General features: G+C 65.7%; 2 protein-coding genes across 2 annotated transcripts; both read right to left on the bottom strand.

Annotated features, from left to right (window-relative positions):
- Nucleotides 1-809: 809 nt before the first annotated feature.
- On the bottom strand, nucleotides 810-5767 carry LOC113948602 (bactericidal permeability-increasing protein-like). The gene is made up of 16 exons (XM_027646323.1): nucleotides 5688-5767; nucleotides 4483-4614; nucleotides 4137-4251; nucleotides 3929-4057; nucleotides 3681-3836; nucleotides 3498-3561; nucleotides 3323-3383; nucleotides 3087-3178; nucleotides 2737-2994; nucleotides 2581-2640; nucleotides 1945-2112; nucleotides 1704-1771; nucleotides 1379-1421; nucleotides 1145-1208; nucleotides 983-1059; nucleotides 810-904 (listed from the first exon to the last, which is right to left on the bottom strand). Exons 1-16 carry the CDS (start codon nucleotides 5737-5739, stop codon nucleotides 863-865), a joined length of 1581 nt encoding a protein of 526 aa, XP_027502124.1. The 5' UTR covers nucleotides 5740-5767; the 3' UTR covers nucleotides 810-862.
- Nucleotides 5768-7870: 2103 nt separating this feature from the next.
- ID1 (inhibitor of DNA binding 1, HLH protein) lies at nucleotides 7871-8754 on the bottom strand. Its single transcript, XM_027646334.1, has 2 exons — nucleotides 8402-8754; nucleotides 7871-8199 (listed from the first exon to the last, which is right to left on the bottom strand). The coding sequence occupies exons 1-2, from the start codon at nucleotides 8720-8722 to the stop codon at nucleotides 8158-8160; spliced, it is 363 nt and encodes a 120-aa protein (XP_027502135.1). The 5' UTR covers nucleotides 8723-8754; the 3' UTR covers nucleotides 7871-8157.
- Nucleotides 8755-11812: the final 3058 nt, after the last annotated feature.

The raw sequence follows: 11812 nt of genomic DNA, 5'->3' as shown, positions 1-11812 counted from the left end.
TTTTGCGGACATGGGCTCAGCACCCATAGTCATGTTGGGGTGAGGACGGCAGGGGGCTCACAGCCTTACTGGGACCGACAACCCCCCCCTGCATTCCCGGGGCTGTATGTCAAAAGGGGGAAACCTCCTCTCCAGCACCACCCTCCCTTTGTGGGGGGCTCATTCTGGCACAGTTTGAACCCCACGCGGGTAGGACCCCACAAACACTGGGGCTTTTTCGGGGTGTCACAAGCGTGGGGGGACACCGAGCCACTCCCATATCCCTCCCACTGCAGGACGCTCCCTGTGCAGTTCAGCCTTCCCCAGACCCTCCTGTCGCTTCCGGAGGACCCCCGGAGCGTGGGGGGCAGCGGCCCGGCCCTGACGGGCTCCATGGGCCGGCGGGATGCGGTGGGAGCCCACGGACACGAGCACCATCCCGTGGGCAGCGGGAGAAGCTGCGCGGAGCTGCAGCCGCAGCGGATGCGCCGGGCGGGGGCAGAGGGGACCTCCACGGCCAAACACAGCCGCGAGGATTAGCGGGAACCCCGGTCCCCGAGGGCCACCAGCCCACTTCCCAGTCACTGTGAGCCCCCACAGAGGATGGGACCCCCACCCCGGCACTGCCGGAGCCCCACACAGCCATGGACAAGGCAATGCCCATCCCGGAGCTGGGAATGGGACCTCGGGGACATGGCTGAGGAAGCTCCCCAAGACACCCCACAGCACACTGGGCTGAGCCATGCTCCCAGTTTTAATCCCTGCCAAGGAGGGGGGGTGTCTTTGAGTCCCACGGGCAGGCGGCTCTGCCAGCCACAGGGTCACAACGGTGCCAGGATGGTGACAGGGACACGGCTGGAGGGTTCCCACAAGGCAGGCGGTCTCATGGCTCATATTGCAGGTCCGTGGCGATGAGTATGAAGTCCTGCAGGGAGTCAGGGTGAGAGAGGGGACATGGGGGACACGGGGGACACCGGGCAGAGGGGACAGTGGTGGCACTCACCTCTTGCAGCAAGACTCGGGGCCTGAGCAGGCTGAGGCCATGTGGGAGAGGCAGAGGGATGCCAGCCTGGAGCCACTCTGTGGGGAGACAAAGGCATAAGAGGAGGTGGCCCTGGTGCAGCTGGGGAAAGTGGGGTGGGGACAGGATGGGAACAGCACTCACTGTTTGCTCGGGGCACCCCAAAAAGCCACAGCCCAAACTTCAGCAGAGTCTCCAGGCGCTTCACCTGCAGGACAGGTAGAGGGGTCCATGGTGCAGGCAGGGCTCAGCCCCCTGCCAGGCTTGCCTTGCACAGGGTCCACTGCCCCCCCCCCCCCCCCCAGACCCTTCAGACCCTGTTCCCAAGGTGATGTGGAATCCAAGGCTCCCCTTGGCTTCCCTGGCACAGCCACTCACCTCCACAGGGCCCACGTTTGATGCCACCTGTGTCACGCTGAGCCTGAAGGAAAAGATCAGGGTCAGAGCCAGGCACAGGGATGGGAACTGTCCCTTCCCAGGGTAGGGAGAGGCTGAGCTCCATGGTGGGACTGGGAGCCCAGCAGAGTGGGTTCAGCCTAGGACCTAGTGCCAGCATAGCTGGCATGGGTGAGAGCCAGGGGTAGGATGGAGTCTGAGCAGGCAATACGGGACTCAGGGAGGCAAATGGCCAGAGAGGGGGAATGGGGAGCTCCCCAGGTACATCCCAGGGGAGTCCAGACCCAGCTCAGGATCAGACACTCACCCTGTCAGTCTCACAGTCCCCCCGAGCCTGTTCCTGGTGATGGTTGGCTTTCCTGTCACGTTGGCATCCTGTGGCAAGAAGAGGTGTTGGAGAGACCATGGCAGTGTCTGCAACCCATCATCACCCAATATCCCTCCAGTATCACCCAGTACAGCCCCTGCCAGGAGCAGAGGCAGACCAGCCCCAGCCCAGCCCTTTGGAGTCCCCTGGCTCCCTGACCGTGGCAGCAGCAGCCACTCACAATGTTCAGCAGGAAGACAGGGACACGGGTGGTGTTGGGCAGCACCACAAAGGCCTCGGCGGAGCTGAAGAGGGTCCCGTGCAGGGCGTCAGGGTGGCAGGAGAGCAGGGGCTGCCGGCGGGCCCAGAGGTGCAGCTCCATGGGCTGGTCCCCATAGCGTTCCTGCAGCTGGAGGGGACAGGGCTGGGATGGCACAGTGCCACACTGGCACTGCCACCACCACGGGCCCCAACCCAAGCTCCACCAGTGCCTTGCCCTGGTCAGGGTGTGGGCAGGGTGGGCAATGTGTCCTGCCCCTCACACATCCATGTCCTGTCCTGTCTGTGTCCCATTCTGTCTGCATCTCATCCTGCCTGAATCCCATCCCATGTCCCATCTCCCCTGCACCCTGTGTCCCTGTGTCTCATGCTGCCCACGTGCCATCCCATCTCCCACCTCCTCTACACCCCAACCCCTGTCCTGTCCCTCCCGTATCCCTTCCCACCTGTGTCCCATCCTCCTGCATCCCATCACATGTTCCATTCCTCTTGCAATCCCATCCTACCTGTGTGCCATCCCATGTCCCATCCACTCTGCATCCTGTCCTATAAAATGTCCCACCTGTGTCCCCTTCTCCCTGTGTCCTGTCCCACTCACCTGTGGGGAGAAGACCCCCATGCTCTTGGTCCTCAGCTGGAATGGGAACCTCTGTGGGAGCTGGAAGGCAAGGAAGGGTCAGGGTACTGAGGTCGAGGCACAGGTGGGTGCAGGGACACCCCAGTGGGGACAGCTCTGCCCTCCAGATGTCCCTACCATGTCACTGGAGATGTTCCTGCGCAGGGCCCCCGCCGTGAAGTACGTGAAGGTGGCTGAGTTGGCAACGAACTCGGTGACAGCCATCAGCAGCATGGGCTCTTGTGCCATGGGCAGTGCCTTGGGTGTCAGTGTGGGCAGTGCCGTGGGCAGTGCCACGGGCAGAGACATGGGCAGTGCCATGGGCAGTGCCATGGGCAGTGCCACCGGCAGTGCTGAGCGTCTCTGCTGGTACATGCCCACCCTGAAGATCTCCCCCTGTGCAGACAGACAGATTGATGTGAGGCTCAGCCAGGCTCCTCCCTTCCCTGTTCCCAAATCTGCTCCAGGGATGCCCAGGGTGGCATTACCTTGAGGGCAATGTCCCCATGCTCTGCTGTGAAGGCTGGTGGTCCCAGCAGGGAGTAGTCGATGGCAGCAAAGGCGTCCAGCTGGGTGGACACTGCAGGGATGGGGAGGAGTTGGGGGGAGTGGGACCACCAGCCCCCTCCCACAGCCCCAGCGCCGTCAGCACAGGATCCAGTCCCACAGTGGGGTTGTCCAAGGCCCCTGGGATCACCCCTGGTCCTGGGGTCCTCTCACCTACCTTTAATGTGCTTCAGGGCAGCATCCAGCTTGTCAATGCCCCTCTGGAGCTCAAGGCAGAGCTGGAAGCAGAGCAGGGTGTCAGCAAGCCCAGGAATGGGGGTGCCCAAGCTTCTTGCTGGGCTGAGGGGAGACAGGGACACCGACACCCCTTGGCACAGGGGCTGAGCACCCACCTGCTTGTTCAGCTGCTGCCGTAGGGTTCTCTGGAGCAGTGGTGCCAGCAGGTTGTAGATCCAGCTGTGGGGCAGAGTGGGGTGATCAGATCACCCCCGACACCCCCCAGCTCACCACCCTGGCTGGGGCATCGGGAGTCCCCACATTCCAGGGACAGGACAGAGCGGGGGTCTTGGCATCACCTGTATCCACGGTGAAACTCCATGTGCAGGTCGGTGCCATGGGTGTCACATCCAGCGCTCCACACCGTGGGGCGGCCGCCGCCGTCCTCGCTCACCCCCAGCACCGCTGCCACGGCCAGGTCCTGCATGCGGAGCTCCACGGAGCCGCTGTCCTGGCTGGAGACAGAGCAGGTGAGCACAGGGACAGCAGTGACATCAAGCCACCCTGAGCCAGCCAGGTCCCCGTTCCCGTCCCCAGGAGGACTCACATGGCGCCCAGCTGGGCTGCCCAGTCGGCACTGAGCTGGATTTGGGCGCGCTGCACCATCAGCCTCACCCCCACGTCCTCAGCAAAGTCCAGTGTGGAGTCGTTCATCTGCAGCTCATGGATGTGGATCCTGCATGACACGGGAACACTGGGCTGATGGCTGTGTCCAGGACAGGGATGGGGACAGGGATCCCAGGGGCAGCTCTTACCGTGGCACAGCGTAGGTGAGGTTCCCCAGGAGTGGGATGTTGTAGGATCCTGTCAGGTTCAGTTCATGCTCCTTCTGCAGCGTCGACTGGAACAGCTCCAGCCCAAAGCGGCGGCCTGGGGCAAAATGGGAATTTACGGTGACACCAAGGAACGGGCTGGGGTCCCCAGGGTGCCAGGAGGGCAAGAAGACAGGTCCAGGGTGGCTCCTCCATCCCCCACCCCTGGCAGGCCTGGCATCATTCCTGGAGGTGCCCACTGGTCCCCTCCATCCCCCATCCTCACTGGTCCGGGCATCACCTCCCACTGGCCTCCCCCACCCCTGCCCAGTCAGGAGCACACACCCACCAAACTCCAGTGAACTTCGGGTCAGCCAGGCCTTGATGCCAGGGTTGGTGACAGTGGCAGGGACACAGACAGGCAGCAGGAGCAGGAGGCAGAGCCACGCGACACCTCGAGGACGGTGCTGGTACCTGAAGGCTGGAGCAGAGGACATGGCTTGGGGACACGCAGCTGGTGCAGAGACCCCTTCCCTCTGCACCAGCAAAGCCAAGACTTATATCGGGGACAGGGAGTCCCGGGTGACATCAGCACATGTGGGGACACCACAGCACTCCGGCCACCGAAAGCCCGGCCTTGCCCAACCCGTGACTCAAAGGGGAAGCCGGTTCTGCCGTTGTTCCCCACTCGCGCCCACCGTGGGAGAGGAGGAACAGGGGGTCCCCCACTGTCTGCTGCTGACCCCCACCACAGGGGTGCACAGGAGCCAGGGGAACCCACCAGGGCTCCCCACAGGGGCATGTGACTGGCATGTGGGGACACACAGAGACACAGCTGGGCCAGGGTCACCAGGGGCTTCGTCTGTGCCCTGCCTGGGGGCACAGGAGTGGGGGCACATGGTGAGCTGGTCCTGGGACAGGGGGGCTGCACTGGGGCAAACAGGGCTAGACCCACTTGCGCTGGGGAGCAGCAGCTGTTCCCACTTTGGGAAGGGCTCTGGGAACGCTGTGTAGGGTCACCCAATCTTCAGTGGGGACCAGAGTGGCCGAGGCACAGTGGCAGCCCCAAGGGAAGTGGTGGGAAGGTCAGGGCAGTCAGAGTAAGAGCAGAACTGTGCAATCCCCTCTGAAAGCCCCTGGCTGCAGGGAAGGAGCAGCCCATCAGTGGGACCATTCCCCAGCTGGAGTGAATCCTTCCAGCTGGACAGAGCCATGGGCTATGACTGACAGGGGTCCAGCTGCCCTCCTGGATCCAGCCTGGGGGACCCAAAAATCCCTCCGGGAGGGCCAGAACCTCATCCCAGCACCATAAGGGAATGTAGAGCCCATGGCCAACCTCACAAAAGAGACCACAACCCCCTCCACAACGTACCTTATGGAGCCCTTGAGAGCAGCTTCCACTTGCCTGAGACCCCCAGTGCCACCACCCACGGCTACAGTGATGGCCATGGCCCCCAACAGCATCCCAAAGGCCAGCACTGACCCTGACCCCCAGCCCTATGCCCACCACAGCCCCTCTATCCCCGGGTGCCCCTTCTCTCTGCCAACACTCACCATGGGAGGCGGGCAGGGTGTCCCACATCACGGGGACCGCAGGTCCCACCATGGGTCCCAGTTACGCTGTATCCCCAGGACCGTACGTGGCAGCAAACAACAGGGACAGGCTCTGTCACCACTGTCCATCCAGGGTCCTGGTCAGACCAGAACGTCACCCTGTTCCCCAGTTCCTAATCCCTTCCGGGATGAATCAGGTCCCACGAAAACACCGAGGGACCGGTTGGGGCGCAGGTGCCCGCGGGCTGGGCACTCCCTGGGGCTCTCTGGTGCATCCTGGTGCTGCCGCATCCGGCATCCCGGCACGTGTGAGGCGGATCAGCCGCGCCGGCCCCGCTCCGAGCCTGGGCTGGCTCTGGCAGCCCCTTCCTCAGCTCCCGGTCGTAGCCACACCGTGCTGTCCCCGTGCCCTGAGGGGGAGGTGATGATCGGGGCTGCATCGCAAGGGCTCGGTCGTGGTGCACGCGGGGCTTGGGCAGAGGGTCAGGCAGAGACGTGGGGACACACAGAGTCACGCACGGAGCCCGTCTCGCCCCGGCTCCAGCTGGAGATTCCACGTCTGCCAGCAACGAACAGGTAAGGACGGCACTGAGGAACACGGCACGGGACGAGCCCCAGCGCCTCCCGCACCGCCCCCGGGCCGAGAAGAGCCCCCGGCACCGGTTCTCCCTGTCCCGGCGTCCTCTGGACTCTTCTGGAGTCCAGTCCAGGCCGTGCAGTGCGAGCGGACACCAGGAGAGGGACCCACCGCCCCGACAGTGCCGCGCTCTGGGACAGGGACAGAGCTCTGGGACAGGGACGGAGCTCTGGGACAGAGGGGACTTCAGTAGGGGTGATAAAGAGGACCTAGAGGGTGATGGAGGGGACACCAGTGGGGGTGACAGAGGGGACCCATCCGATGATGGACAGGTTCATCCACAGGAACCTCAAAGCTCTGACACCCCGCTAAGTGTCCCCCACTGCTGTGTCACCACCAGGACAGGGCTGGCTGGGCCAGGCAGTGTCCGGGTTCCCCAAGTCACAACTCCCTGCCAGAGGATCTGCTGGACTGGGGAACCACAAGCAGGCATGGATGGGCATGGACACACATGGACACACACAGAGCTGTGACTGTGAACATGCAAACACACACAAATGCTTGTGCAGAGGCTCACACATACACACACCTGTGCCCAGGGCCGCTCAACCCCTTCCAGCACCAAACCCCTGGCTGCAGAACCCTGGGGGGTTTAAAGGGTCCCCCTAGAGCAACAAGAGCCCCTCCAGGCACTCCAATTTTCTCCCATCAGGCTTGTAGGGATCTGGTACAGGAGGCTGTGTGGTCCTTGAGGTGTTTGTGAGTCACGGGGAAGCTCAGGCCAGTGCTGCTGCCAGGGGCATCCCCCAGCCTGCAGGGTTGCACAACCCCTGATGCAATTTCCTTGTCCCAAAGGGTTTCTGTCTCCACAGGCAGTGGTTGCACCAGGAAGAGCTGGAACCACTGGGGCAGCACCAGTGGGGCCACAGAGAGCAGCACTCCAGGACTTGTTCCCCACTCCCCCAGGACGCTGCAATGCAAAGCATCCCCTACAGCACCACCCCTGCACCCCAGTCCTGACACAGCAGCGACTGTAGGAGCCGTGGGAAGGCTGCTGGGTGCAGGTGGCCTGGCTGGGATATGGAGTGATGGAACCCCACCGGGCAAACTCACCCCTGCCCAGGGAGATGGGGACCCCCACACTCCCCATCTGGACACAGAGGCCCACACCTGGCTCCCAGCACTGTCCCCCTCCATGTCATCATCCCAGCAAGGTACCTGACCAGGAGAAGATGCATCCCAGTGCTGCTGCTTTATCCCACCACAGAAACTGGTGTGCAGTCTTTCCTCCTGTGTCTGCCCCCAATACCACATGTCTGAGCCCAAGGAATGAAGGAGGGAGTGAGATATGGACCCCAAGGGAGCCACTGGGAGAGGCTCTGTAGGCTCTGGGAAAGGCCAGCAAACAGGGAATTGGGACCAACCCATGAGTGACTCCCTCCCCAGCACCACCACAGTGACCCAGTCCCTGTACCCCACAGCACACCCACCCAGCCCACACTGGTCTGCACAAGCCCCCCCAGTTTGATGGAGGCTCACATCCCCGGGGCTGAGCACCCCCAAACCCCAGGGGAGGGGTGTGAGGGGCAGGAAGAAGAGGCATGCATGGTCATCAGGGCTTGTTTAATAACAAAACTCCAGCTATTGTAGAACAATATTCTCCAGCATCATTGTAATATACAATACGGGGAATGCTCTCAGCAATCTGAGAAGGAAGGATTACGGCCCGCGGCACCCCCTGCCCAGACTGCGGGGGGACCCCCAGGGCAGCGCTGCCGGGGGCCAGGGATGCAGGCGAGCCGTGGCGCTCGGGGCCGGGATCCCGGGGACGAACGAGGTCCGTGGCGGGGCCGGGGTCCCGGGGATGTCGTCCGTAGCGGGTCCCGAGCAGTCTCAGCGGCAGAGGATCCGGTCAGCAGCGGGAATGCACGGAGCCTGCGGGAAAGGGGGACGAAGCTGCCGGTCAATACTTGCCCGAGGGGTTTCGGGGACGACGGGGGTGGAAGGGGGCAGGAAGAAAGGACATCCCCGGGAAGGAAAGGGGGCGGTGCGGATCGTGGGAAGGAGGGTCCGGGGGACGCCGGTGCTGCCCGGCGGGAGCGCGGGACCGGGTCGGTGCCGGAGGGTCCGCACTCACCTCGGGGGGGTCCCCGGCGGCGGCGGGGCGTGGGGGCCCGCACTGCAGCGCCAGCTGCAGGTCCCAGATGTAATCGATAACGTGCTGCAGCAGCTCCACCTTGGAGACCCGCCGGTGCCGCGGCAGCGTCGGCACCAGCGCCCGTAGCCGCGAGTAGCAGCCCTTCATGTCGTACAGCAGCGCGGCGGCCGCCTGCTCCGCCGCCCCGGGGGACACCCCCGGCACCGGCCCGCAGTGGGCGGCCTCCCCGGGCCGCACGGCCTTCAGCGCGCCGCCGACGCCCGCGGGCAGCGGCGAAGGGGCGACAGCAGCGACCTTCATGTCTCGGGGCGGCGGGGCCAGGCGGGACGGTCGGCGCTGGGACCCTGCGGCGGAACAGCCGAGCGCGCACCTCGCCGCGCCAATTATAGAGCGCCGCCGACCAGGGGGCGGGGCCGCGAGGAGCGTCTCGACCAATGGCGACGCGGAGCGGGCGGGGACGGCCCCGCCCACCCCATTCACGCGCCCGGGAAGGGCAGCGTCTTAAAGGGGCAATGGAGGGGAGAAGGCGGTGGCGGACTTGGGCTGTGGGGGCTACGGGAGTGCGGAGCGCCCGCTCTACCCCGCCGTTAGCGCGGGTAATTGCCCCGCGGGCTCCTGGTGTCGGGCTCCCCGCAGTCCTGCTCGCCCCTCGCCCCCTCCAGGACCCCGGTGCCCCTCCGGGATCTCGGCCCCCCCTCACTCCCCGCCGCCCCCCCGCCCTCCCCGGCGGCTCAGACCGTGAGACGCCAGGGCCGTGACGTCACCCATTCATAAAACCCCGCGCGCTGTCAGCGCGGCGCCGGGCGGGCGGTGCCCATGGCGACGGGGGCGGGGCGGGGACACACACCTGCAGCCCCCGCGGGGGGCTCCGGGACCCCCACGGAGACAGCGCCACCCCCACGGGGACACGGGGGCACCAGAACCCGCGCGGGGGCACCGGGACCCCACCGGGGGCACCGGGACCCCGGAGTGACACGGGCACACGGGCATGCCCACCGGGGATGCCGCCCTCCCCGGTTCGGTGTCTCCCGCTCGCAGCCCAGTCCCGGCGCTCAAACCTCCGTGGAGCTGCTCGGTGGCGGGGTCGCCAGGTTTGGGTTCACCGGGGAGCCCGCAGGAGAGTCAGGCGCTGGGTGCGTGGGGCAGCGCGGGCACGATCCTGCTGCCGGGGAAACCGGCGGAGGTCCCGCTGGTGCGGCTGCAGCCTCCGCACGAGAGACAACCAGTCCCTGCCCCGAAGGGCTCCCGGTCCGGGATGTAATTAGGGTTACTGCTAATTAGCCCGCACCTGCGGGGAGGGCAGGCAGCGCTCCGGGACGGCCCCGGGCAGGACCCCGGCACACGCCGAGCAGCGTGAAACGGTGCGGAGGGGAAAGCAGGCAAAGCTGCAGCCTGTACACTCACGGGCGTGTGCACAGTGACACGCGGGTGTGGGTGCACGTGTGTACAGACACACAGGGGGTGAGTGTGCATGTGCTCACACACGTGCACGCACACACAGATGTGTGTGGAACATACCCAAACACATGCACAGGAAAATTCACGCACACAAACCTATGGAGCACAAACGCAGCCGCAAGCACACACACACACAAACACAGAAAGATGGATGCACGGGCAGGTACACACGTGTGTGTGTATGCACTCCCATGCACACATACACTCCACCTTGCACACCAACGTGTGTGCCCAGGTGCCAGAGCAGCCCCCCTGCCCTTTGTGGGGGTGGGTTTGGGGGTAAACCCTCCCGTGCCTGCCTTTGCCTCCCCAAGCATGCAGGGAGCCGAGGGCCTCCCCTCCTCTTCCTTCTCTGGGGGGGAACAGCAATCCTGGGGAGCATGGATGGATTTCAACCAGGCCAGTCTGGCTGGGGGGGAGCTGGATCACTCTGTCCTCCCTGTCCCTCCCTGTGTCCCTCCTCCCTGTGTCCCCCAGCCCGGTGCGGTGGCGGTTCCCAGGGTGGGCACGGCGCTGGGGTCGCCCCCTCCATTCAGGGCTCGGCGGAGGGCCCGGTGCTGCCCGGTTCCCACCGCGGCTCTCAAAGCTGCTAATTAGCCCCCATCTGGCGGCAGTGGCCGGGCCGCGGCGGGAGGCCGGGGACATTGTGCGCAGGAATGTCTTTCAGGGCCGCCGGCCGGCCGCCGCCACCGCCAGCTGCGCCGCCAACAATGCCGGGACGGGCCGGACCCCGCGGCCCCGGGCACCGGCCACCCCGGGCGGTGCGGGGACCGGGGACAGCATTCCCGGCCGTGGTGGGTGTCACGGCACGCGTGGCACAGCCGCCCTGGCACATGTGGCACAGCCACTCCGGCTGCCCCGGCCCATGGGATGCCCCCGGGGCAGCAGGACACCCTCGCCCCATCCCTGCGTGTGTTGGGGTGCTGGGGATGAGGTGCTGGGGTTGGGGCTGCTCGTGTGGCTCTGGGACGCTGCTCTGTCCACAGCTGGCCGCGGGGTCCCGGCGTGGCACAGCGCAGCAGTGTTGTCCGGCAGAACACAGAGCTTCATTTCCATCTCAATTCTGGGAACGGGGCGTGAGGAGCGGTAACAGCGGCCTCGGCCATATGGCGCTGGCGGGGCTCAGCCCGGCCGGGGGGGCAGCCGGGGGGCGGCTGCTTTGCGCCGAGCAGGGGTTGCCCGGCAGCCGAGCACATCAAAGCCCCCGGCCGCCCCCTCCTCGCCACGCTGGGACCACACAGGGCACGGCCGCGCCAGGCCAGCGAGGGGCCGCGGGGCTGCCTGTGCTGCTGTGACAGTGGGGACAGGGTACAATCAGCACCCCAGGACCGGCAGCACTCAGTCCTGGCAGCACCCAGCCCCGCACTCCGGCCCGCAGGGCTGGGAGCAGGAGCAGGGAAGGCAGCACAGACAGCACAGGTCAGGCTGGGGGACCCCCCCAGTGACCAGGACCCCCAAACTGGGGCTGTTCCTGCCCTGGCTGGGGTTGAGCTGTATCCAGGTTCCCTCTCCCGGTGCCATCCGCAGGTCAGCCATGGGGCTGCACTGAGCCTCCAGCCCCCCATGTCCGCAGGACGATGCTGAGCCAGGGTTGCAGATGTGCTGGGGCTGCCGGCACAGCTGGAGCGGGGCCGAGGCCTGAGAAAGCCCCTGCGCATTCCCCTCCCGCCTTCTCCCTTCCCGTTCCCAGCTCCATCCGCTGCAGCCCAGACCAGCTGGAGCCAGGCAGCCCTTCCTGGGATTTATTCCAGCTTCCTGCCCCTCCTCGCCGGCAGGCTGGGGCTGGGGCTGCTCTTGGCTGCTTCCTCTCCCACTCACAGCCGCCGTCCGGGCGCCACTGCTGGCACCCACCACCCCCTGGGACCCTGGGTCTCATCACCAGCACCCACCACCCCATGGGACCCTGGGTCTCATCACCAGCACCCACCACCC

This window comes from Corapipo altera, unplaced genomic scaffold (genome assembly GCF_003945725.1).
Source record: "Corapipo altera isolate COAL_440 unplaced genomic scaffold, ASM394572v1 64, whole genome shotgun sequence".
Classification (NCBI taxonomy): Eukaryota; Metazoa; Chordata; class Aves; order Passeriformes; family Pipridae; genus Corapipo; species Corapipo altera.
The sequence above is the reverse complement of the archived record's forward strand: the minus strand, read 5'-3'. Positions and strand labels throughout refer to the sequence as shown.

What these genes read in the sequence shown, in the direction of transcription:
- LOC113948602 (XM_027646323.1), bottom strand. Translation starts at nt 5,739, where the DNA reads ATGGTGGGACCTGCGGTCCCCGTGATGTGGGACACCCTGCCCGCCTCC. An exon ending in ATGGGGACATTGCCCTCAAG is followed by an intron (nt 2,995 to 3,086) that starts GTAATGCCACCC and finishes CTGTCTGCACAG; the next exon opens with GGGGAGATCTTCAGGGTGGG. An exon ending in GGGACTGTGAGACTGACAGG is followed by an intron (nt 1,422 to 1,703) that starts GTGAGTGTCTGA and finishes CTTTTCCTTCAG; the next exon opens with GCTCAGCGTGACACAGGTGG.
- ID1 (XM_027646334.1), bottom strand. Translation starts at nt 8,722, where the DNA reads ATGAAGGTCGCTGCTGTCGCCCCTTCGCCGCTGCCCGCGGGCGTCGGC. An exon ending in CCGCCGGGGACCCCCCCGAG is followed by an intron (nt 8,200 to 8,401) that starts GTGAGTGCGGAC and finishes CCTTTCCCGCAG; the next exon opens with GCTCCGTGCATTCCCGCTGC.